The sequence below is a fragment of the Ostrea edulis genome, chromosome 6 (assembly GCF_947568905.1).
Source record: "Ostrea edulis chromosome 6, xbOstEdul1.1, whole genome shotgun sequence".
In the NCBI taxonomy this organism is placed as follows: domain Eukaryota; kingdom Metazoa; phylum Mollusca; class Bivalvia; order Ostreida; family Ostreidae; genus Ostrea; species Ostrea edulis.
In genome coordinates this window covers 33,644,020-33,671,810 of record NC_079169.1, presented here as the reverse complement: position 1 = coordinate 33,671,810, position 27,791 = coordinate 33,644,020, and the positions used below count along the sequence as shown (strand labels likewise).

At 35.4% G+C, this 27,791-nt stretch overlaps 1 protein-coding gene across 2 annotated transcripts; it reads left to right on the top strand.

Moving 5' to 3' along the window:
* Positions 1 to 318: 318 nt before the first annotated feature.
* Positions 319 to 27,007, top strand: LOC125646434 (uncharacterized). Of its 2 annotated transcripts, XM_056139368.1 has the most exons (5): positions 319 to 739; positions 1,407 to 1,583; positions 1,896 to 1,989; positions 22,673 to 25,387; positions 25,495 to 27,007. In XM_056139368.1, the coding sequence occupies exons 2-5, from the start codon at positions 1,527 to 1,529 to the stop codon at positions 26,106 to 26,108; spliced, it is 3,480 nt and encodes a 1,159-aa protein (XP_055995343.1). In that variant the 5' UTR covers positions 319 to 739; positions 1,407 to 1,526; the 3' UTR covers positions 26,109 to 27,007. The 2 variants fall into 2 exon arrangements, with proteins under 2 accessions (XP_055995343.1, XP_055995344.1); XM_056139369.1 differs by lacking the exon at positions 22,673 to 25,387 and having other exon boundaries at positions 594 to 739.
* The last annotated feature ends 784 nt before the right edge of the window (positions 27,008 to 27,791 follow it).

Genomic DNA, 27,791 nt, shown 5'->3' with positions numbered 1-27,791 from the left:
CAGCTAGACGCTTCGTCGATCGTTGTTGCTAAGTGAATCAATGTGTGGCTCAGTTGACTTGTATTTTTCCGAGTTTATGTACATTTTGATTAACGAAAGTTAGAATCTTTGTCTCTTGCATTAAATTATAAGGAATGACTTTAATTCTGGGGCAAATCATACGAGTATAACCTGGTTTGGGCCAGTCTACGCTTTTTTATAATCCGCTTTCCGGATTATAAAGCTTAAACAGACCCAAAACAGGTTATACTCGTATAAATTGCCCCAGAATTAAAGTCATTCCTGAAGTAAATTGTTTGATTCTTTGATTTAAAATAGTTGTAATTGATATCGAATCCGCCGCGTCCATCTTGATTTCCAGTACATATATTTTTTTAATACGGTGACCAGACCGACAGGAAATATAAAAAACGCTAGCGAGTCCATACCGCTGTTCTCTATGAATGTCTCGCAGGTGAAGAAGAGAGCCGCACTTATCACACTCTAGTTGGTCAGCTAATATTTGCAGTTCTACAACTCGCCGTCCATGTCTTCATTCGTCGTTGCGATAATTTTAAAGAGTTTTTTGATTTACAATAATATTTGTGTCATCGAAGACGCAATCAGTGTCTAGGCCTAGTGCATGATTCACAGATGTACTGTTACTGTAATTATGATCGGAGTGATATTTTTTCGATTTGTGATGAAACTTATTAAGTGTTTTAACTTTGGGAGTTTTATACCTTTTTTTCTTACTTATGTTAAACGTATACGGTACCAATTTTGATGCACCAGATGCGCATTTCGACAAATAATGTCTCTTCAGTGATGCTCAACCGAAATGTTTGAAATCCGAAATAACTATGAAGTTTTAGATCTAAATATAGCCAAAAACAGCGTGCCAAACAAGTGGAGCCAAATTCGTCCAAGGATAAGAGCTATGCATGAGGGAGATAATCCTTAATTTTGAAATGTATTTCTAAATTTTATAACAGCAATTAAATATACATCCGTATTTTCAAGCTAGTAACGAAGTACTTAGCTACTGGGCTGTAGAGACCCTCGGGGACTAATACCAGCAGAGGCCTCGACCCAGGAGTCATAATGTTAAACTTATACGGTACCAATTTTGATGCACCAGATGCGCATTTCGACAAATAATGTCTCTTCAGTGATGCTCAACCGAAATGTTTGAAATCCGAAATAACTATGAAGTTTTAGATCTAAATATAGCCAAAAACAGCGTGCCAAACAAGTGGAGCCAAATTCGTCCAAGGATAAGAGCTATGCATGAGGGAGATAATCCTTAATTTTGAAATGTATTTCTAAATTTTATAACAGCAATTAAATATACATCCGTATTTTCAAGCTAGTAACGAAGTACTTAGCTACTGGGCTGTAGAGACCCTCGGGGACTAACCCCCGAGGATCACGATAGGACTTATCATCGTCTGCCATATTCCGTGGGGATCGGAAATGACGTAATAATGTAACGCGTTGTATATATATTATATATACTAGTGTGTATTTCAGACAAAGACGATAGGATGGGGAATTCCAGTTCGATGTACAAGACCCTTGGTGAATATTCTTCAATTTATCGTGTAAGCATTATTTTAGATTGCAGTAAGTGAATGTGAGTTGTAATTTCAATACGATTAGAATGATTATACATATATGATAACGAGTTATGAACAAAGCAAATGTCGCGTTATATTTTGATCAAAGATAACGAGTTATGAACAAAGCAAGTACCATGAGGTTATAATTTTTGCGATGAGAATTGTACATGACTCACTACACGTGCATGCACACATTAAAAATAAAATCTATTGGTACTAGACACATGGTATCAAGATTTTCTTTGCATCGCAATTGGGAGAAATGATTATATATGATTCTTCTCAAACTTTCAGGGAAAACAAAGCGAGGCCGACAATAAAAGAAATGTAACCCATGACTATCACAGACCAGAGAGTGCCGACAGTGGATTCGAACGCGAGCCTACTGGTATTATGTTTTTGCTGCACATATATTCTAGTCAATTTAAAAAATATGCTGCTATGAGATTGCTCACTCTTCACCTTTCATTCATTATGTTGAGTCATTTATAATCCCATATTAAGTTGTTAACACTTTAATTTGTTGTATTTTTTAATCATATATTCATTTACATACATTGTATATTGTTTCTGCATGGGCTTAATGAATTCTGAACCTTTTGTTCGATGAATAGAATTGAAATGGACTAATGGAGTTTTACGAAGAGGCTTACTTTTACAATCGACGGCTGATTTTTACAGTTTAAACGGGCCAACTCCAAATATGAAAAATTTGGAAGTGGTATTTGCAAAATTCAAAGACTTTACCGCATTCAGTTGTTTTATGTAATGGTTACTGCATTAGCAAACTCTTGTAAAATGAGAGAGAGAGAACAGCGAGAGAGGAGAGAGAGAGAACGATTTAAAATTAGACTGCAAAAACGGTCACAGGTAATTTGTTACATATAACACTTCTCGTCTGTTTCAACGCCCCAGACATCGATCGGCGCACGCTTTACCCGTGAAACAACAAAAGCAACTTCACGAAAAACTGAATTATCCCTGTCTTGTTTCTATTGTGTAATTCTGGTGTTAGTACCGCCCATGCGATAACAAGGTGGGAGGAGCTCGTTTTATCACATATGCGACAAAAAAAAACCCTGTTGATGTTAACCAAATACAATACCTGAACAACAAAAGAAAATCACTGTAAATATGTGACAATTCTCGCAAAGTTATGCAGTGGTGATTGGGTGATTGCTTGAATATTTTTTAACGTCCCACTCGATAATTTTTCACTCAGCTCAGTGAAACTCTCCGCATTTAGAAGTGAGAATCACGATAAAGAACCCTCACTACTACTGCGCTGAGCGCTAAACATAGGCCGGGTCTACATTTGTGATACTTCACCTACAGATGGTGCCTTATCAATATGAGTGAAAAATCCAGGAAGGGACGTAAAAGCAACCGATCAATCATGTGGAGACGTCACTATTGCCGGTGAAGGGCTGCAAAATGTACCCATATGCTCGGCGCTCACGGCCTTTGAGCAGGGATGAATCTTTATCATGCCACATATGTTGTGACACGGGATCTCAGGTTTTCCGGTCTTATCCGAAGGATCGACCTATTTAGTCGCCTCATACAACAAGCAAGACTTTTAGTGGTATTGCAAAGGACCCATTCTAATCTGGATATCCACGGGCTACGGTATTTCTAAAGGACAAGCACATGTCAAATGTTTATATCGATAATGTATAGATTATACTAGTATACTAGGAGTAATCGATTTTCAAGGGGGCCAATTTTCATGAGTCATTACCACAAACATTGTTGATTCTACTGTGTATATTGATATACATGTATACGTATACATGTACATGTATACAATTACACATCACTTATTGGCTGTTTTTACATTTAAACCTAGATATTCAACACGAAAGAGAGGGAAACAAGGACGTTTTTTTTTCAAAATGAGAGGGAGGGGCTATGAAAAAATATATCTCGACAAGCCTACCCCTCGACTTTTTGGTCTAGTATAGAGCTGCCGTTCAAACGTATGTTTGTGGATGTGTAATAGTTGCTTTGTTCCTTGGGGAGCCAGAATCATAAGATGTGAGGTATAGAGAAAATTTAAGCTTTCAAGACTGATGACACATTATTTAGAAATGTCAGGATAACTTGAGGTCGTCTACTTACATTGAGCGCGCTGTGTAACACTTATGATATACAGTAAAGCTTAAAACCACTCTTTTAATGGCAATTTTCTGGGTCCCTTCATGCATTTCCCAGCTCGTCATTCGCAGTTAATAAATTACACGTACATTTGAATATGGATAAAATTAGCTTAATGAAATATTAACACGAGTAGTGCATTGTGAAAGTTTCGAACAAATGTAGAAAGAATAAGAGTTCCTAAAGAGTTTACAATACTGTATCAATAAACATAATTGTCGGTTTTGGTGTTTTTACTGAAGCAGTCTTTCTATTCATTTTGGTCCAATTCTGTAGTTGGAGTTGATCCCTTAAAATTGTAAAAGTCAGCCGTCGATTGTAAAAGTAAGCCTCTTCGTAAAACTCCATTGAGAGCATTAATTGCATCATTTGAATAAATGATTGCGTCGATTCAAAATGAATTCAATTCAATTGCTGAATGGGTGCGCGCAGTAATTTAATTGTAAAGCTTATCGAATATATTAATGCATATATATTAATGAGAACAATGATTCACCTATTGCAGTTCATAATTCATAGCTCTAATTCAACTGAGCTATGATACCATTTAAATCAACTAGTACTTATTGTAACGGGGACCGTTACAGATGTTCCCCAAACATTCCCCCATTTAGTAAGTGGTGTCATTTATTTCAGTACAAGTGGTTTTGACCATTGTAAACTGTGAAACATGTGAATATATAACTATTTTATAACGTTCAGTCCATTTCATACTAGTTCAAATCAGTTATAAAGATCTGAGAGTTTTGTGCACGTGCACATACGTGCATGCACGTGCATATAAATAATTCGACCATCTCGATACATTAGAAGTCTTACCATATGAGTACAAGAGAAGTTTCACAACAGTTCAATAAAAAACGAGAAATTAACGGCAACTCAAAACTACAAAGACCGAAATCAATGCACGTGCATACACGTGCGCGCGAGTACCACACAACAATTTTGTTGATGCTATTCAATAGACATTTGAACAATATACCTACAATATGAATTTGGTATCGAGTGCTCCACTCATAAGAAAGTTATTGGGATTTCAAAATCGTCCAATCAGAATTAAGCGCACGTGCATGCGCGTGCAGGGAAGTGATTTTGAGACTTTTAATGAATTGAGAGGCCCAAAACATACCTGCAACCTAATTTTCAAACCTATTCATTGAAATCTCAAAATGTTATAGATCAATACTTAAATTTAGATGTCAAAAATTACAATGCACGCGCATTCACGCGCATGAAATTTTGATAATGGAAAATTTGTTGACACCATTTCATAGACATTCATATCATAGATCCTCAGGGTAAATTTGAATTCATTTGAGTTTTTAATTCAATAGTTATGACCATTTTAGTACCCGAAAAATGAAAGAAAAGATATGCACGTGCATACACGCGCACGTGAGTATGACTCAGCATCAATGTTGATGTCATTCAATAGACATTTGATAGATATACTTACAGTATAAATTTCATATTGTTTCCATCATTTATAAGAAAGTTATGGCGATTTGAAAATCGTCCAATCACAATTTAGCACACGTGCATGCACGTGCCGGATGGTAATTATGACTGTACACTTTTGTTAAGAATATCAAGATACATATACAATACAAATTTGAAAGGAGTTTAACAAAAAACAAAAAAGTTATGGTCATTGAAAGAATTGAACCTTCAAAAGACAATACACGTGCGTGCGCATGCGCGTTTGCAATTTTTGAAACTTAAATTTGTACATATTAATAATCTTTACCTATCCTGTAAGTATCATCAAATTGTCTTAATTTTCATGAAAGTTATCAACGGTTTTGTATTATCCAATCAAATTGAAGCACACGTGCATGCGCGTGCAGAATTGAAATTTTCACGATGCCAAACGGTTAAGTTTCTTAAGTTATACCTGCAATATAAATATCAAACGATTTCATTGAAAAATAAAAAAGTTAGACGCATTCCAAAATTTGTAAACAAAAAATCCAATGCACGTGCATGCACATGCATGCATTTTCAGACAGAATGACGTTCGTTCCGCACATCTACAAAGAGTATTCTATCATCCTAAAAAGGTTTCATCTTTATCCCTTGAGTAGTTTCTGAGAACACTCGTGGACAAAAAAGGGTGACAAGAATAAAGAAAGAATAATAATAATAACTAGTTCTAATTGTAACGGGGACCGTTACAGATGTTCCCCAAACCTCCCCCAATTAAAAAGTGATGTCCTTGTGAATCTATAGGAAAAAATCATTTTATTTTAGCCTTTAATTACATGTAGTACGTTCAATATGGTCATTTCAGTACCAAGAAATGAAAGAAAGCGTTGCACGTGCATACACGCGCACGCGTGTATGATTCCGAATTTTTGTTGATGTCGTTCAACAGGCATTTGTATCATATACCCACAGTATGAATTTCATAACGTTTCCACCAAATATAAGGAAGTTATAGCGATTTTAAAATCGTCCAATCAGAAATCAGCACACGTGCATGCACGTGATGAGCAGTAATTCTAACCACAGCAATTTGTAAGGAGTACCAAGACACATCAAAACCCCTAATATCAATAGAATTTGAAGAAAAACAAAAACGTTGTCGTCCTTTAAAAATTGAACATTTAAAAAACGTTGCACGCGCATGCGCGTGTGCGTTGGCATTTTTTTGTTACACCAATATGTCGATACACATATTGTCTACCTATGCTGTGAATATCATCTCATTCGCTTCATAAATAAGATAGTTACAAACGTTTGAGTATTATCCAATCAAAATGAAGCGCACGTGCATGCGCGTGCAAATTGGTAATTTTGACCATGCAAATCAGTTAAGGGTCTCAATATCTACCTACGATATAAATTTCAAGCCATTTCAATGAACAACAAAAAAGTTAGACTGATTCCAAAGTTAGTGTACAAATTTTGTAATGCGCGTGCACGCGCATGCGTGCGCGTGCTGACAAAATAACTATTATTTTTCATATGTACAAATGATATACTATCATCCTATTTAGGTTTTATATCGATTCCTTCAATATTCTGATTTTCCATTTTTTGTACCAAAATTGCAATGCACGTGCGCGCGCGTGCATGCACGTGCAGACAAAATGACTATCACTATGCACATCTACAAACGCTATACTATCATCCTGGAAAGTTTCATATCGATCCCTTTTGTAGTTTCTGAGAACACTACCGGACAAAAAAGTACCGGAGAAAAAGAATAATAATAATAATAATAACTAGTTCTAATTGTAACGGGGACCGTTACAGATGTTCCCCAAACCTCCCCCAATTAAAAAGTGATGTACTTGTGAATCTATAGCAAAAAATCATTTTATTTTAGCCTTTAATTACATGTAGTAAGTTCAATATGGTCATTTCAGTACCAAAAAATGAAAGAAAGCGTTGCACGCGCATACACGCGCACGCGTGTATGAATCCAAATTTTTCTTGATGTCGTTCAACAGGCATGTGTATCATATACCCACAGTGTGAATTTCATAACGTTTCCACCAAATATAAGGAAGTTATAGCGATTTTAAAATCCTCCAATCAGAATTCAGCACACGTGCATGCACGTGCTGAGCAGTAATTCTAACCACAGCAATTTGTAAGGAGTACCAAGACACATCTAAACCATTAATATCAATAGAATTTGACGAAAAACAAAAACGTTATCGTCCTTTAAAAATTGAACATTTAAAAAACGTTGCACGCGCATGCGCGTGTGCGTTGGCATTTTTTTGCTACACCAATATATAGATACACATATTGTCTACGTATGCTGTGAATATCATCTCATTCGCTTCATAGATAAGATAGTTACAAACGTTTTAGTATTATCCAATCAAAATGAAGCGCACGTGCATGCGCGTGCAAATTGGTAATTTTGACCATGCAAATCAGTTAAGGGTCTCAATATCTACCTATGATATGAATTTCAAGCCATTTCAATGAACAACAAAAAAGTTAGACTGATTCCAAAGTTAGTGTACAAATTTTGTAATGCGCGTGCACGCGCATGCGTGCGCGTGCTGACAAAATAACTATTATTTTTCATATGTACAAATGATATACTATCATCCTATTTAGGTTTTATATCGCTTCCTTCAATATTCTGATTTTCCATTTTTTGTACCAAAATTGCAATGCACGTGCGCGCGCGTGCATGCACGTGCAGACAAAATGACTATCACTATGCACATCTACAAACGCTATACTATCATCCTGGAAAGTTTCATATTGATCCCTTTTGTAGTTTCTGAGAACACTACCGGACAAAAAAGTACCGGAGAAAAAGAATAATAATAATAATAATAATAATAATAATAAGAAACAGAGTAAAAACAATATGTTCCCAAACTTTGTTTGGGGAACATAACTAGTTCTAATTGTAACGGGGACCGTTACATATGTTCCCCAAACCTCCCCCAATTAAAAAGTGATGTCCTTGTGAATCTATAACAAAAAATCATTTTATTTTAGCCTTTAATTACATGTAGTACGTTCAATATGGTCATTTCAGTACCAAAAAATGAAAGAAAGCGTTGCACGTGCATACACGCGCACGCGTGTATGATTCCCAATTTCTGTTGATGTCGTTCAACAGGCATTTGTATCATATACCCACAGTATGAATTTCATAACGTTTCCACCAAATATAAGGAAGTTATAGCGATTTTAAAATCGTCCAATCAGAAATCAGCACACGTGCATGCATGTGCTGAGCAGTAATTCTAACCACAGCAATTTGTAAGGAGTACCAAGATACATCTAAACCCCTAATATGAATAGAATTTGATGAAAAACAAAAACGTTATCGTCCTTTAAAAATTGAACATTTAAAAAACGTTGTACGCGCATGCGCGTGTGCGTTGGCATTTTTTGTTACACCAACATATAGATACACATATTGTCTACATATGTTGTGAATATCATCTCATTCGCTTCATAAATAAGATAGTTACATACGTTTTAGCATTATCCAATCAAAATGAAGCGCACGTGCATGCGCGTGCAAATTGGTAATTTTGACCATGTAAATCAGTTAAGGGTCTCAATATCTACCTATGATATGAATTTCAAGCCATTTCAATGAACAACAAAAAAGTTAGACTGATTCCAAAGTTAGAGTACAAATTTTGTAATGCGCGTGCACGCGCATGCGTGCGCGTGCTGGCAAAATAACTATTATTTTTCATATGTACAAATGATATACTATCATCCTATTTAGGTTTTATATCGATTCCTTCAATATTCTGATTTTCCATTTTTTGTACCAAAATTGCAATGCACGTGCGCGCGCGTGCATGCACGTGCAAACAAAATGACTATCACTATGCACATCTACAAACGCTATACTATCATCCTGGAAAGTTTCATATCGATCCCTTTTGTAGTTTCTGAGAACACTACCGGACAAAAAAGTACCGGAGAAAAAGAATAATAATAATAATAATAATAATAATAATAATAAGAAACAGAGTAAAAACAATATGTTCCCAAACTTTGTTTGGGGAACATAACTAGTACTTATTGTAACGGGGACCGTTACAGATGTTCCCCAAACATTCCCCCATTTAGCAAGTGGTGTCATTTATTTCAGTACAAGTGGTTTTGACCATAGCAAACTGTGAAACATGTGAATATATAACTATCTTATAACGTTCAGTCCATTTCATTCTAGTTCAAATCAGTTGTAAAGATCTGAGATCTGAGAGTTTTCTGCACGTGCACGTACGTGCATGCACGTGCATATGAATAATTCGACCATCTCGATACATTAGAAGTCTTACTATACGAGTACAAGAGAAGTTTTACAACTGTTCAATGAAAAACGAGAAAATAACGGCAACTCAAAACTACAAAGACCCAAATCAATGCACGTGCATACACGTGCGTGTGAATACCACACAGCAATTTTGTTGATACTATTCAATAGACATTTGAACAATATACTTACTATATGAATTGGTATCGATTGCTTCACTCATAAGAGAGTTATTGGGATTTCAAAATCGTCCAATCAGAATTAAGCGCACGTGCATGCACGTGCAGGGAAGTGATTTTGAGACTATTAGTAAATTGAGAGGCCCAAAACATACCTACAACCTAATTTTCAAACCTATTCATTGCAATCTCAAAATGTTTTTGACCAATACTTAAATTTAGACATCAAAAATTACAATGCACGCGCATTCATGCAAACGCGATTTTGATAATGGAAAATTTGTTGACATCATTTCATAGACATTCATATCATAGATCCTCAGGGTAAATTTGAATTCATTTCAGTTTTTAATTCAATAGTTATGACCATTTTAGTACCCGAAAAATGAAAGAAAAGCTATGCACGTGCATACACGCGCACGTGAGTATGACTCAACATCAATGTTGATGTCATTCAATAGACATTTGATAGATATACTTACAGTATAAATTTCATATTGTTTCCATCATTTATAAGAAAGTTATGGCGATTTGAAAATCGTCCAATCACAATTTAGCACACGTGCATGCACGTGCCGGATGGTAATTATGACTATACACTTTTGTTAAGAATATCAAGATACATATACAATACAAGTTTGAAAAGATTTTGAGAAAAAACAAAAAAGTTAGGGTCATTGAAAGAATTGAACCTTCAAAAGACAATGCACGTGCGTGTGCATGCGCGTTTGCAATTTTTATTACATCGGTCTTTAGATATTTTGCATGTCTACCTATCCTGTAAATATCATTAAATTTCCTTGATTGGTATGAATGTTATAAACGGTTTTGTATTATCCAATCAAATTTAAGCACACGTGCATGTGCGTGCAGAATTGAAATTTTGACGATGCCAAAGAGTTAAGGGTCCCAAGTTATACCTACGATATAAATAGCAAACGATTTCATTGAAAAATAAAAAAATTAGACTGCTTCCAAAGATTGTAAACAAAAAATCCAATGCACGTGCATGCACATGCATGCATTTTCAGACAAAATGACATTCGTTCCGCACATCTACATATGCTATACTATCATCCTAAAAAGGTTTCATATTGATCCCTTGAGTAGTTTCTGAGAACACTCGTGGACAAAAAAGTCCCAAGAAGAAAGAAAGAAAAATAATAATAATAATAAGAAACAGAGTAAAACCAATATGTTCCCAAACTTTGTTTGGGGAACATAATAATAATAATAATAACTAGTACTTATTGTAACGGGGACCGTTACAGATGTTCCCCAAACATTCCCCCATTTAGTAAGTGGTGACATTTATTTTAGTACAAGTTGTTTTGACCATTGCAAACTGTGTAGCATGTGAATATATAACTATCTTATAACGTTCAGTCCATTTCATACTAGTTCAAATCAGTTATAAAGATCTGAGAGTTTTGTGCACGTGTACGTACGTGCATGCACGTGCAGATAAATAATTCGACCATCTCGATACATCAGAAGTCTTACTATATGAGTACAAGAGAAGTTTCACAACTGTTCAATGAAAAACGAGAAATTAATGGCAACTCAAAACTACAAAGACCCAAATCAATGCACGTGAATACACGTGCGCGTGAGTACGACACAGCAATTTTGTTGATTCTAATCAATAGACATTTGAACAATATACTTACTATATGAATTTGATATCGATTGCTTCACTCATAAGAAAGTTATTGGGATTTCAAAATCGTCCAATCAGAATTAAGTGCAGGTGCATGCGCATGCAGGGAAGTGATTTTGAGACTATTAATAAATTGAGAGGCCTAAAGCATACCTGCAATCTAATTTTCAAACCTATTCATTGCAATCTCAAAATGTTATAGACCAATACTTAAATTTAGACGTCAAAAATTACAATGCACGCGCATTCACGCGCACACGATTTTGATAATGGAAAATTTGTTGACACCATTTCATAGACATTCATATCATAGATCCTCAGGGTAAATTTGAATTCATTTGAGTTTTTAATTCAATAGTTATGACCATTTTAGTACCCGAAAAATGAAAGAAAAGCTATGCACGTGCATACACGGGCACGTGAGTATGACTCAGCATCAATGTTGATGTCATTCAATAGACATTAAATAGATATACTTACAGTATAAATTTCATATTGTTTCCATCATTTATAAGAAAGTTATGGCGATTTGATAATCGTCCAATCAGAATTTAGCGCACGTGCATGCACGTGCCGGATGGTAATTATGACTGTACACTTTTGTTAAGAATATGAAGATACATATACAATACAAGTTTGAAAAGATTTTGACAAAAAACAAAAAAGTTATGGTCATTGAATTAATTGAATATTCAAATGTCAATGTACGTGCGTGCGCATGCGCGTTTTCAATTTTTGAAACTTAGATTTGTAGATATTTATAATCTTTACCTATCCTGTAAATATCATCAAATTGTCTTAATTTTCATGAAAGTTATCAACGGTTTTGTCTCATCCAATCAAATTGAAGCACACGTGCATGCGCGTGCAGAATTGAAATTTTGACGATGCCAAACGGTTAAGGGTCTCAAGTTATACCTGCAATATAAATATCAAACGATTTCATTGAAAAATAAAAAAGTTAGACGCATTCCAAAATTTGTAAACAAAAAATACAATGCACGTGCATGCACATGCATGCATTTTTAGACAAAATGACATTCGTTCCGCACATGTACATAGAGTATTCTATCATCCTAAAAAGGTTTCATCTTGATCCCTTCAGTAGTTTCTGAGAACACTCGTGGACAAAAAAGGGTGACAAGAATAAAGAAAGAATAATAATAATAACTAGACACGATCTCGTTGTGAGCAACGAGTAGGTCTTCCGTCCGATTTGTTGATGCACTCGGAGTTAAAAAAAAGAAGAAGAGACAAATGAGTCCCAATTTAGTTTCCGACTTTAAGACACTTTAGATATAATCAATTTTTCATATCATAAGCTTCTGAAGCAAAGTTGCGGTGAAATTCGTTTGAAATTCGACTCTCCAGGCGAGCCATAAGGCCCGCGGGCCTATTTCTTGATGTCATTTGTTAGCCCTCTATAGACTCAACAACTTTAGTTCTATATGTCTTTACAAAATATTTACCTGTAAAAAGTTATTGAAATCGACCGATATGGACAAAAAATCGACTCTACAGGCGAGCCATTAGGACCATAGGCCTATTTCTTGATATCAATCGATAGATCTCGATAAACTGAACAACTTTTGTTGAATATGTCCTTACAAAATATTTACCAGTTACAAGTTTTTGAAATCGACTGATATCGACAAAAATCGACTCTACAGGCGAGCCATGAGGCCCACAGACCCATTTTTTGATATTGATCGATAGGTTATGACACATTGAACAACTTTTGTTCAATAATGCTTTTCAAAAAATATGTCGTTTTAAAGATATGAGGCGTCAAATATTTACGATTTTGGCCCTTAAAATCTCTAATTACGTAACATATGACCTACTTTTTGATTTGATAAGATCAAGCTCGTTGAGATGAACATTTCCGCTTCTACAACTTATTATAAAATATTAATAGTTTCTGAGATATTCTCAAAAACATTTGGACCCTTCTGAACCCCTAATTTAAAGGGCCAGCCCGTTTTGCTTGATATCGTAAGAAAGGCCTTGTCATTTTAAACATTTTTTGCTCAACAAGTATTTAGAAATTCTTTACCGTTCTCGAGTTATCTCTACAAGAAATATTTAGGGGCCAAACTGTAGCTCCCTAACGGGGCCACATAGGGAAAAAACGAAATGTACATATTGTTTAGATTATCATTCTGAACAACTTTTGTTCAATAATGCTTTTCAAAATATTTGTCGTTTTCAAGATATGAGGCGTCAATTATTTATGATTTTGGCCCTTAAAATCCCTTATTACGTAACATATGACCTACTTTTTGATTTGATAAGAACAAGCTCGTTTAGATGAACATTTCCGCTTCAATGACTTATTACAAAATATTAATAGTTTCTGAGATATTCTCATAAACCTTTGGACCCTTCTGGGCCCCTAATTTAAAGGGTCAGCCCCTGTTGCTTGATATCGTAAGAAAGGTCATGACATTTCAAACATTTTTTGTTCAACAAGTATTTAGAAATTCTTTACCGTTTTCGAGTTATTTCTAGAAGTAATTTTTAGGGGCCAAACTGTAGCTCCCTAACGGGGCCACATAGGGTAAAAACGAAATATGCATATTGTTCAGATCATCATTCTGAACAACTTTTGTTCTTTATTGCTTTTCAAAATATTTGTCGTTTTCGAGATACAAGGGGTAAAAAATTTATGGTTTTGGCCCTTAAAATCCCTTATTACGTAACATATGACCTAAATTTTTATATGAATAGATTCGGATTGTTGAGATAAACATTTTTTGTTCTTTGACTTATACCAAAATATTAACGATTTTTGAGATATTTGATCTAGACTTTGAGCCCTTCTAGATCCCTAATTGAAGGGGCTAGCCCCTAAATCTTGATATTTTCGAAAAGATCTCGTAAATGTGCACAACTTTTGTTCTACATGTCTTAACAAAATATTTGCAAGAAAAAAGATATTGGAGATCAAAGGTCAAAAATCGCCGAAATCGGCGACAAATTTTGGCATCCATTTTTTCAGGTCCAGGCGAGCGTTTAGGCAAATCGCCTCCGGTAAAATCGAATCCCCCACAAATCTTCTAAAATGTTTACTCTATCTTGTGTAGAAATTTCAAGACTCTAGCTTCAAAACTAACGGAGGAGATGTGTGGACAACAAGGCCCTTCAAAAAGTCACTAAAAGAGAGATAACTCCTGACCGGAAGTGACGTCAAGCACGAAATTTTGCAAGCAAAGTCTCGTCACCAAAAGACATCTTTCCTGAAAATTTAGTGAAAATCGATCGAGAAATGGCTGAGAAAAACGCGTGTACTACCAAGGAAAATAATAATAATAATAATAATAATAATAAAAATAATAATAATAATGAAGAAGAAGAACGCGAACAATAATAGTAAGGTCTTCCGCAGGAGACGGAAGACCTTAATGAAGAAGAAGAACGCGAACAATAATAGTAAGGTCTTCCGCAGGAGACGGAAGACCTTAATAACTAGAAATGATCTCGTTGCGAGCAACGAATAGGTCTTCCGTCCAATTTCTGACGAGATAGGACCTTGACTGGAAGAATTCAATCAGTGAATTAGTGAAGAACAACTATGCATGAAAGAAATAAACACATACATGTAAGACGTGATTTATTAATTGTAAACAATTTCGGTTTTGTTTCATTCACTTTCAAGTATCTCAGTAGTCCATAAAACGACTAAAAATTCCAATTGAACCACGTAGGAACCCACACTAAAAATTTCCATAAAAAATACTGAGTTTTTGGACAACTTCCGGTTTCGAACAACAAACTTCCGGTTTCGAACAACTAACTTCCGGTGGAAATGATATGACTTATTACACTCTATTAAATAATTTTATGAGGATTAGAATTTAAAAAATGAAATATTACATATTTTTATGGTACTTTCGGCGGATGACGAAAGTGACAGCAAGAAAGTTGAAACACGTATGTCACATCTACAAGTCACTATCTAACTTTCCTGAAAACTTCAAGACTCAATCTTTGAGTATTTATGGGAAAACACTTGGAGAAGAAAACCCGGAAATCGTACATATTTAACGAACGGAAGTGAATTTTGAAAAAAAAAAAAAACAATAATTCACTATACCCTGAAGATGGATAATGTCAATTATATATTTGAAAATCACAAAAACACTTGCTTTATAAGCGAGAGATATGATAGCAAAGAAAAACCATTTTTCCGAAGTTTTTCTCTAAAAACTGGAAGTTGCTGGTTAAACTTCCGGTAAGACTAACATTTTCTGAAACGCCACAAGAGACCTAATTAATCTATGCAAGTTTTGTTTCAAAAGCATCATTTTGAAATTTGACGTTTCTTTTGTTCACTTCCGGTAACGGCTGGAAGTGACGGATGATAATGATAAACCTTTATTACAGAGCTACAAGTCACCATCTATCATCCCTGAAAGTTTATAGACTCAATCTTAAACCGTTTATGAAAAAACGCCCGGACAGAATATCATTTGAAAAACAGAAATTCGGCTGCATCTTGTGAACGGAAGTGAATTTTGAAATAGTGGTGCAGGGTTCTTTTGCGATGGATAATGTCAATAATATCTGTAAATATCGTATTAAATGGTTCATAAATAAACGAGATATACGAGGACAAAGAAAGACCGTTTTTTAAAAGTTTTTCTCTGAAAACCGGAAGTTGCTGGTTAAACTTCCGGTAAGTCTAATATTTTCTGAAACGCCGAAAGAGACCTAACTAATCTATGTAAGTTTTGTTTCAAAAGCATAATTTTGAAATTTGACGTTTCTTTTGTTCACTTCCGTTGACGGCCAGAAGTAACGGATGACAAAAATAATACCTTATTGCACAGCTACAATTCATAATCTATCATCCCTGAAAGTTTGAAGACTCAATCTTTAACCGTTTATGAGAAAACGCCCGGACAAAATATCATTTGAAAAACGGAAATTCGGCCGCAACTTGTGACCAGAAGTGAATTTTGAAATAGTGTTACAGGGTTTTCTTAAGATGGATAATGTCATTAAAATCTGTAAATATCGTATTAAAAGTTTGATAAATAAACGAGATACACGAAGACAAAAAAAAGACCATTTTTTCGAAATTTTTCTCTAAAAACCGGAAGTTGCTGGTTAAACTTCCGGTAAGTCTAACATTTTCTGAAACGCCGAAAGATATCTAATTAATCTATGCAAGTTTTGTGTCAAAAACATTAGTTTGAAATTTGACGTTTCTTTTGCTCACTTCCGGTGACGGCCGGAAGTGACGGATGGCAATGATAATACCCTATTGCATAGCTACAAGTCACCATCTATCATCCCTGAAAGTTTGAAGTCTCAATCTTTAACTGTTTATGAGAAAACGCCCGGACAAAATGTCATTTGAAAAACGGAAATCCAGCCTTAACTTGTGACCGGAAGTGATTTTTGCAAAACCAATAAAAAAAACCTTTCTAGACAATTCTATTTTACATTTTCCCTGAAAGTTTCATGAAAATCTATCAAGCCGTTTCTGAGAAATCGCGTGCACAAAATCGGTAAGAAAAAGAACAATAATAACTAGTAATCCTAATTGTTCGCGAACAATTAGAGGTCTTTCCACCTTTTCAGACATTCAAACAATGTCTCTGAATACAAAAAAAATGTGTACTTTATATGCTTTAGATGGTATAAAAATTGCTTATTTTCAAAGTTTCTAGATGACCTTGACCTTTGACCTTGACCTAATTTTCAAGGTCAAAGGTCAGGGATGTCACTTCAGTTGGTCCTGTCTTCCTACAACAAATACTTTAGGAGTTGTAAATTTCTACGCTAAATTTAAAATTTTTAAGGGCATTAATTCCCGTTAGGGATCAACGAATCATCAAAAACAGGAAGTCATCTTTTACAATTGATCAGGCAATAAGTTTAGTGAACATTTCGTGTTCGTCCCATTTACGGTTTCCATACTGTAGTGATAACAATGGTTTTTACGCAAGTCGCTGTAAATCGAAGAAAGGTCAAAGTTCAGAGTCGTAATGCAATGCATTGACTTAAGTTGGTTCTTGACATATTGTGCATATTATACCTAATCTGCACTTTATATGCGTTAGACGGTGTGAAAATTGCTTATTTTCAAAGTTTCTAGATGACCTTGACCTTTGACCTTGACCTAATTTTCAAGGTCAAAGGTCAGGGATGTCACTTCAGTTGGTCCTGTCTTCCTACGACAAATACTTTAGGAGTTGTAAATTTCTACACGAAATCGAAAACTTTCAAGGGCATTAATTCCCGTTACGGATCGAGAAACCATCAAAAACGGAAGTCATCTTTTACAATTCGTCAGGCAATAAGTTTAGTGAACATTTCGTGTTCGTACCATTTACGGTTTCCATACTGTAGTGATAACAATGGTTTTTACGCAAGTCGCTGTAAATCGAACAAAGGTCAAAGTTCAGAATGGTAATGATATGCGTTGACTTAAGTTTGTTCTTGACTACTTGTGCATAGTATACCTTTTCTGTACTTTATATGCTTTAAACGGTGTGAAAATTGCTTATTTTCAAAGTTTCTAGATGACCTTGACCTTTGACCTTGACCTAATTTTCAAGGTCAAAGGTCAGGGATGTCACTTCAGTTGGTCCTGTCTTCCTACGACAAATACTTTAGGAGTTGTAAATTTCTACGCGAAATCGAAAACTTTCAAGGGCATTAATTCCCGTTACGGATCGAGAAACCATCAAAAACAGGAAGTCATCTTTTACAATTTTGATCAGTCAATAATTTTAGTGAACATTTCGTGTTCGTACCATTTACGGTTTCCATACTGTAGTGATAACAATGGTTTTTACGCAAGTCGCTGTAAATTCAAGAAAGGTCAAAGTTCAGAGTCGTAATGCAATGCGTTGGAATAAGTTGGTTTGTGACTACTTGTGCATACAACACTTTATCTGTACTTTCAATGCTTTTAACTGTATGAAAAGTGCTTATTTTTAAAGTTTCCAGATGACCTTGACCTTTGACCTTGACCTGATTTTCAAGGTCAAAGGTCAAGTATTCCATTCCAGTTGGTTCCGTCTTTCTACGACTTATATTTTAGGAGTTTTGAATTTTTCCGTAAAAATCGTAAACTTTCAGGGCCATTAACTCCCTTTAGGGATCACCGAAAACTTAAAAGTAAACACTACAACGCTTCAGCTTGATCGACTAAAGAATTTAGTGAAAGTTTCATGCTCTTATCATTTACGGTTTTCGAGGTGATCCGATAACAAGGGTTTTTTGCGTAAAGTCCCATAAGTTCGTTAGGGGTCAAAGATCAAATACGCAGGGTGAGATCTGAGCATGTTTCGAGATGTCAAATATGATGGTCTACATTGTTTTTCGATAAGTCTTAAAACGTCAAGAGCTTCTCGCGGCGGAAAGAAAAGAAGACAAATAAATAATAAACAGAACAATATCAAAAGGTCTTTCCACAGAAAGGTGGAAAGACCTAATAATAGAGGAAAAGAAACATAAGAATCACTATAAGGTCTTCCGTTGAGACGGAAGACCTTAATAATAATAGAGGAAAAGAAACATAAGAATCACTATAAGGTCTTCCGTTGAGACGGAAGACCTTAATAATAAGAAACAGAGTAAAAACAATATGTTCCCAGGGAACATAATTAAGGATTATCTCCCTCATGCATAGCTCTTATCCTTTGACGAATTTGGCTCCACTTTTTTGGCACGCTGTTTTTGGCTATATTTAGCTCTAAAACTTCATAGTTATTTCGGATTTCAAACATTTCGATTGAGCATCACTGAAGAGACATTATCTGTCGAAATGCGCATCTGGTGCATCAAAATTGGTACCGTATAAGATTTACAATAGATCTAGGGCTTTCATAATTTACGTGTATCCCTTGTGACAAGACCTTTAGTTGGGTACCATAATGACTTTGCCGCCATACGGGGGCATCGTTGTTTCACAAACACATTTAGTCTTTTTCATCATTAATGTTAAATTAGTGGATGCTCGTGTACGACATTGCATATTTTTCCACATACAATTTTTATCATTAACGAAGGATTCGTCTGTTCTCCAATGATGAATTTTTCATTAGCGAACGATTTATCATTAATTTTTATGATGGTATAATCTTTAGCTCACCTGATCCGAAGGCTCAAGTGATCTTTTCTGATAAAAAATTTTCGTTGTCTGTCGTTGGCGTTGTTGTGGTAAACTTTTAACATTTTCATATTCTTCTCCATAACCAAAGAGTCAATTTCAATCAAACTTGGTACACATAATCCATGTGTAAAAGGGATTCAAGTTTGTTCAAATGAAGGGCTATACCCCTTTCAATGGGGAGATAATCACGAAAATGCAAAAATAGGGTGTGGTCGTTTAAAAATCTTCTTAAGTATCATTGGACCAGAAACATTGACATTTTTACATGAAAGCTTCCTAACATAGTGCAGATTCAAGTTTGTACAAATCATGGTTCCCGGGGAGAGGGTAGGACCACAAAAAGGGCTCAATATTTTACCTGAAAATATACAGGGGGAGTCTTTAAAAAAATTCTTCTCAAGAACCACTGGGCTAGAAAGGTTCAAATCTATACGAAAGTTCCTGACATGGGGAATATTCAAGTTCTAGAGGTAGAGCATTCGCCTCGCATCCGGAAGGTCCGGGTTCGAATTCCGGCCGTGACAGACCTAAGTCGTAAAAAGCAGGTAGTGACAGTTCCATCTCTAAACGCTCGGCATCGGGTTTCAATGTCACGGGTCGTCGGAGGTGTTTTAAAAAACGAATGTCCCGAATTAAAGTAGGTGGGGCACGCTAAAGAACCCTCACTGCTCAATGGTCGTAAGCGCCGAGGATGTACCTAAATTTGAAGCCCATCATCGGTATTGGTGACATCTCCATTTAAGTGAAAAATTCTCGAGAGGGACGTTAAACAAGACACAATCAATCAAATCATGATATCCGGGGGTATGGTGGGGCCACAAAAGGGATCAACGTTTTACATCCGAGTATACAAGGGAAATCTTTAAAAATCTTTTATACATTCGAGTATATAGGAAAAATCTTTAAATATCTTCACAAAAACCACAGGGCCAGAAAAGTTCAAATTTACATGAAGCTTTCTGACATAAAGAAGATCCAACTGTGTGCAATCAATTGTACCCGGTTTTAGGATGTGGCCACAATGGGGGAGGGGGGTCAAAGCGTTATATGCTCATATATGGAAAAATCATTAACATATCTCTTGAAGCTAGGGCTTTCATATTTTGTATATAAAGATTTTATGGAAATATGTTTCATGTGATGCAATGGTGTGTGATCCGTTGACCTTGACCTGAAAGTTTGACCTACTTTAAATAAAACTCTGATCTAATCATTATGTTTTGAGCTATCTAAGGTAGATATTTCATATCTTGTTTATATGTTTCTTACTTTCATTTCCTATCATGATTTTTGACCTTGTGAACTTAAACTCAGAGTTTGACCTACTTAACATATACTATTTTCGGAACTATTTTAGGTTGGACTTTCATATTTTGTATATAAATTCTTTATAACAAAACCTTGTACACGATCTTTTGACATTGAAGTTTGACCTACTTTTTAAAAGAAAGCCCTGACCTATTCAATATCCCCTGAACTATTTAATGTAGGGCTTTCATATTTTGTTTAGGGATTCTTTATGGTAAGAAATTATCATTTTGTGAAGCTTGACCTTGTGACCATCATCTGGAAGTTTGACCCAATTTTGATAAAATATCTGATATCTTCTGAACTATTTAAGATAGAGCTTTCATATTTTTTATATAGATATCGTACGGCAAAGTCTTAATATACCATGATGAATGACCTTGTGACATTAGTGAAAGGGGAAGATAACGAACAAGCAATCAATCTCATAACTCTTATAAGCAATACAAAATATTATCCAGAACAGCAAGATCATGTTAGTCATATTGGTTTGGAAGCATCTCTGTTTTGTGAATCACATTTTCATTTTTTTTTTTTTTTGGTGATTCTTATGGGGCTAGGTTGGGGCCACACTATGGGGTCAGCATTTGTCATGGGAATAAAGATTGATAACAAAATCTTTTTAAAAATCACAATAGCAGAACAATGACAGGGCCAAGGTGACTCAGGTGAGCGATGCTGCCAATGAACCTCGTGTTTTATTAGTAATCAAACATGCATTCGATAGTGCAGCATTCATCGTTACTGGATTTTTAAAATTATTAGTGGTTGCCTCAACACCTAATGAATTTGTTGACATGTAATGTGATACTCTTGACCATATATTGAGAACAGATTTGTTAACATTTTGATCACTTATAACAACATTACATTATTATCAAGATTAAAAGATGTAAAGATTTATCTAGAACAAATGTTTATTAAAAAAACCCTCCTGGTTTTTCAAAATAATTAATGCAGACATGTACTGGAAATTTTATATGTTTGTAAAATTATTTCAAAAGTTAGTTAGATTCAAAATTTAGACTTAAGTCTTTTCACTGTTTATGGTCTTCAACCCTGGTGTTATTCATATGCATAGACTATTTCATAGTCTTGATTTTGTACCGTAGAAAAAACTGTGAAACTACATGTACATGTAGGGCATATTCTATCTAATCAAAAGATCCAAAAATTACCAATGTTGAACTTTGGACATTCCTTACCATTGAACATCTTCACAAGTCAATGGTTATTTATTGGTTACCACGCACTAACCCTTGACATCAGTCAGCATTCAAAACAAGGTTCGAGAGGGAGCATATGATTGGTGTTGCAGCCTGTAGCGTAGAACCAACCAGAAGTGGTTTTTATAATTGGCCGAAAATGAAACTAAACACGTATAGCGACTGCAACATTATGTAGAATTGTGACCAGTTACATGTACCAGTAGTCAGAATCCGTCGACTGATCTTCAGAAATCTATTTTCTTGGAAGGAACAAACAGGAGAAGTTTTTAGATGCTTTTCACTTATCTTTTCGTCAATAGACGCCATTTGTTTACTTTTTGTTTATGTTCTTGACAAAACCTGCATCTGAAACAGCTAATTCAATTTTAGCATATTGCGTCATCCTGTGTCTTGAACCCATGTTTTTAATGGTAACTGATGTTAAGGTTACGAATCGATAATCCCTGACTCGTGAAGATGACCATTGAAGAACACACGATACTAATGTGACATATAATCTGGGTTATGAGCATTTACTACATAAATCATTAATCAAAAGGTAGATCAATTTAATTTGCTAACCTAAAACTTGCCAAAAAGTATTTCAGTCCCTATAATCTGCAGAGTATGCATCTGTAATTGATTCATAGTTTCCCCATTTTTTTTCCAGACCTTTCCTCATTGCACGAAAAGGTCACCGTCTCCAAATTCTTCCATACAGCAAATAATCATGACCAACTTAAAAGTATACTACAGGAACACAAAATTGCCATCCTCACTGGTTGTCCCGGGGACGGGAAATCATATGCAGCTTCTACATTTATCAAATCTATGCATGACAATGAAGGATGGTTTACCGGTGATCAACGCATTAAGACACCATTATATGCTTATCAAATGCATGATATACCGAATATCGGAAAAGTTGAAAATCGTTTAATTATGATTGACGGAGTATTTGATCATATCAAGTTTGACGTATCCTTTCAAGAGTCGATATTTGCACTGCAAAACATTTTGGACGATGGTACGAGGATTCATGACAAACTTTTCCTCATTGTTATGCAAAAAGAGTTGATAAATTATCTCAGAATGCAATTCCCATCTATTGATTGGATCGATGAAAAGTATATTGTTGACCTTTCAAGGCAGCTGTCTTCAAAAGAAAAGAAAATAATTCTAGAAGCTCATTGTAAATCACACGAAGGACTATGGGACAATATTGCATTTTCAGATAGAAAGGTGTTCGGATTTCCAAAATGTTGTAAACAGTTTGGGTCTTTGAAATTAGGGACCAGTGATATATTTTTTGCTCAGTCTGTAAAAATGTTAGAACAACATTTCTGTAATATGGATAGTAGGTGTCTTTTTGTTCTTGGAATGATGTTCATGAATGCTGGAAAGCTGACAGAGAAAGAAATTCTGAGAGGTCCAAAAACTTTCCAATTTTCTGAAAATTTGACAACTATTAGTGGAATGTCTACATTGGATAAGATTGGTGTCCATACCATCTTGATGGTTGTTAGAAGTTTTCTAGATGTGTATTTTGTAAAGTATAAATTGGACAACCAGTTTATTTTCATAGATTCTCAAGTATCAGATGCTGTAACTAATGTTTTGTTCCAAAGAGATCCATGCTTGTTCATAGAATCATGTCCTGTGTACATTTTACAGAAATGCACTTCAGGGACCTTTTTGAAAGAGCAAAATGTCCATCATAGCAGTATAATTCATAAGACAGTAAACCGTTACTGTTTAGAGCTTAAAACATGCCCAAATACCACATTATTTAAATCAGTATGGCAGTCAGAAATTTTTTCAAGCAAATATTTTATCGAATGTAAAGATAACAGTCTTGCAATGGAAATTGCTGGCCTCGAACCACGTTATCAATCATTGTTTTTCAATTGTTCTAGTGTTGAAAATTCTTGTTTGATTTCCTATCTGCTCATTTGTTTGCCTACACTGTCGTATAGGATAGAAAACAACAAAGCGATTCTCTCTTTTCTCAAGTATCACGATACCGAATGCAAAAAGATTATATATGGCGAGTGTGCATACAAAACATTAGACACCGACCGGAGGGCAAGCAAGTTATTCGAGGCTATGGATTTGCACTCTGCCAAAAGGAACACTGGGATAAGTGTTTTCCTCTTTAAAGAATTAGTAGTCTTCTTCAATAGGGAATCATTATCAGAACAACTGTCGTTGGACTTGCACGGTCTAGTAAGATTAAACTCCTATAAATCGATTTTACAATGTGGTCACACTCTAGCAAAGCAATCAAACCGTGATACTTGGAAAACATTAGCCAAGGTAGATTACCAGTGCTTGTGTCGCAAAACTGAACCTTTCAAGCCTTTCTTGAAGCAAATGCTAGAAAAGGGATTAGAAATTTCGTGTAGTAAGTTGATGAAAATTGCTATGGCATTTCCAAAACAAGATTCACTTTCATGGCTCAAAAATGTTGTGCATCTTGTTATCAACGGTGGTGATATAGACTTGATAAAAACATTACTGAAAGAGGTATCACAAAGCTTTCGACGAATGTACATGTCGGGTGTAATTGTGCGAAGCATTTGGTTTGGAAGACGAAAGTGTTTTCATCTACCATCCAAAGTAGATAGTATTGTTTATATCGTCGACGCTCCAAAGCCTCGATTAGATGATAGTAATTTCCTAGGATTACGAATTGTAATTCGCACCGAGAACGAGACCAATGATGAAGAAAAACGGCTAATGTCGTATGAAAGGGAGATGGATACTTATTGTCCAATCCAAATAAACAGCAAAGACGTCGCAGCTCTCTTTGAAGCGCACACAAATATAACAATGATCAGAACATCAAATGTTTGCTATCAGGAGAACGACGAGAAGGAAATTTACATAGCAAGAATGCCTTGCGTAGTTATATTTTGTCATGTTAAAGGTGTAATTCCGCTGGGTGAGAATGCATTTCCTGTATGTTTAAGTTGTTACAAAGTTGATGTTCGAGAAGGTGTATGTTCATTCGCGGCAAATCCTCTACAGATTGGAGAAGGAATCCAATCAAAGATGGCAGATGGCTTTGGAACGCTGGGTGGCTTTGTTGACATCGATTCCAAAAGAAAAGGTTTTCTAACTTGTGCTCACGTTGTATTTAGAGAAGACATTCTAAAACGTGGTAAAGTAAAAGAAACTATAAAGCGCTGTGAAGTTACGATATCTGAGAGATCAGAAAATACCGACTTGAAAAGTGATGTTGGTATCGTATGTAGTGCTGCTTTCCTGCATAAAGATCCAAACTCTGTTAGCATTGATGCAGCTCTAGTTGAAATTAAAAACCGGTACCCTGAAAATGGACTGTTTTTTAATTCATATACACCTCTTCAATTACAAAATGCAGGTAACTGTATATCGTTATTTTCTGCTTTGACTTATAACGCTTATTACGTTATTGCAATAGTAATTAATTTCAAATCTGGTCATGAAGAATAAATCTTATCTTTTCAGGATTTGCATTAGATTACGCACTAGAGTTTACGAATGGTAATACAGAAAAGATTTCCCAACGCAATTGTCGAAAACAAGTCATCAAGATTGGAGCCCAAAGTGGCCTTACCTCTGGTTACATTCAAACACGGGATACACATGCGAAAATACCAGAGTCGCATGCAAAAGACATATTTATCAACGAAAATACATTTATGTTTAAAATGTTTAAACAAATAGAAATTTATCCCCAAGACGAGGATTCTCCATTCCTTCGTAAGGGAGATTCTGGTGCATTCATTTTCATGATAACTAACAATGTACCCCTAGTGTTGAAATGTGTAGGAATGGCAATAGCAGTAACCACGTACGGTTCCTGCTTAATGACACCCATTGATAATATTTTGAATGCTTTTGATCTATCCCCGAACAATTTATCAAAGTTTACACCGACAATCACTGGACCGTCGCATGATTCAACTCTGTTCGAGACATTCAGAAAGTCAATGATGACTGACTTCAAGAAACTTTTATCGAATCATCTTGATCAAACAATGGCTAAACTCGCATCAAAGGAAGATGTCCAAAAGATTGACGAGCGTCTGGTGACGTTGGAAAAGAGTACCAAGAAATGAATTCAAATAAATACTTAAGGTCATATGCGACGTATCTGCCATTTCAACTGAAACAGTTTTTTATCTCAAGATGAAGAATTCTTGCATGATTTCCGAAATTGGTTTCAATTTCATATTGTAGCAATATCGCTATACTTCGTTTATCGACCTTGTTAGCTCACTAATACAAGTGTCTCGGGTTCCATTTCCAATTGACCCAAAACTTGTTCTCCCCTTCTTTGCTACAATAACTTATACACAGCCTTCTTCCGTAATACATAAGAAACCTTTCACAACCAGATCGCAATCCACACATGCTAAATCTAAAAATGACCTGGTAATACTCCTCATGTTTCTTTTCCAGAGACAAGATAGGATGCAAGAGAATTGTATCCCGAATGTTAGGATTTTTAAAAATATTTTTGGGAAATGTCGCGTATGACCTTAAATCGTGAAATGAACATATCTCGCTGGTTGACATCAACGATAGCAACATTATATCAATACACATACGAAAATATATGTGCAATGTATTTTTATAAAAAAAAAAAAAAAAAAAAAAGAAGATATAGGACTCCCAGCGGGTGTGACCGGTATACAGGGGATGCCTATTCGTCCTAGGTATCTTGTTACACGTGAAAGGTGTCTAGTGTTTCCAGTGGTCCGTTTTTGTCCTACCCTTTATAGAATGTATGACATCGATCGCTATTTATCTCCATGTGTCCATACTATGTATATTTGGTCAGCGTTTCGTGTGTACGTCTTACAAAGACTTTTACATACTTGACAAAATGTTTGTGATAATTGAACAGTCAAATTATTACAAAATCCTACTTTATAGTTTAACTTACGTGATCTAGTATATCATAATGATGTTGTATTCAGAAAAATGATGTTTGATATTAAATGTAACATATTTACTCATTTTATGGAGCATTAATTTTACGAAATTTGAGTGGTACCCAATATCTGGACGAAGAATCTAAATACAAGGGCATGTCATTACCACAAACAATTCCGCACAAAAATATTATGATTTTACAATATTTCCTTTTGACAGCGGAATATTTTGTACGGCTGAAGGGAGTGGGTAAAGTAAATCCTTAAAATATGAACCTTTTTATCAATACATACTCTGCATCAAGAAAAACTTTAATGTCCTCCAGAATCAGCATCAGGATCAGTCCTCTTTTGGTGAAAGGCCACGACACTTTACCTTTTAGATTCAATTCTTTTCACCTGTTGTCCCCCTTTCTTTTGTCACTTCTATTTCTGTTGACGTCTGGATTGTGTGTGTTTAGCGGAGCCTATACCGGTCCAATACGCACGCAACTACGTTTTTCGTCTTGGTTTTGCATCTTACTTTCCCCCTTTAAAGTCTAGCGAGACCCAAAGTATGCGACAATTTGGGCATATTGGTAAATAATAATAGTTCTGCAACTTGTGATCGATTCACCTTATTTCAACGATTGTGCACTATCATTGCATAGTAACGAATCGAAAAAGACATATGATACGCAGAAATATCCACAAATGATAGATATTTATGGAAATGTGGTTGATTTTTCCCCTTCCGTCAGCCTGGCAATTCCTAAAAGATAAGAAGAGCTTGGGTCAAAGGCATTAAAATGGGTTAATTTAATCCATGTCCCGGTGAATACTGGCATAGTGTTTGCTCTAAACACTTCGTAGATCACCAACGAA

Excerpts from the sequence above, each read along its gene's own strand:
- LOC125646434 (XM_056139368.1), top strand. The coding sequence starts at position 1,527 with ATGGGGAATTCCAGTTCGATGTACAAGACCCTTGGTGAATATTCTTCA. Across the intron at positions 1,584-1,895 it reads AATATTCTTCAATTTATCGT|GGAAAACAAAGCGAGGCCGA; the intron begins GTAAGCATTATT and ends TCAAACTTTCAG. Across the intron at positions 25,388-25,494 it reads TCTTCAATTACAAAATGCAG|GATTTGCATTAGATTACGCA; the intron begins GTAACTGTATAT and ends TTATCTTTTCAG.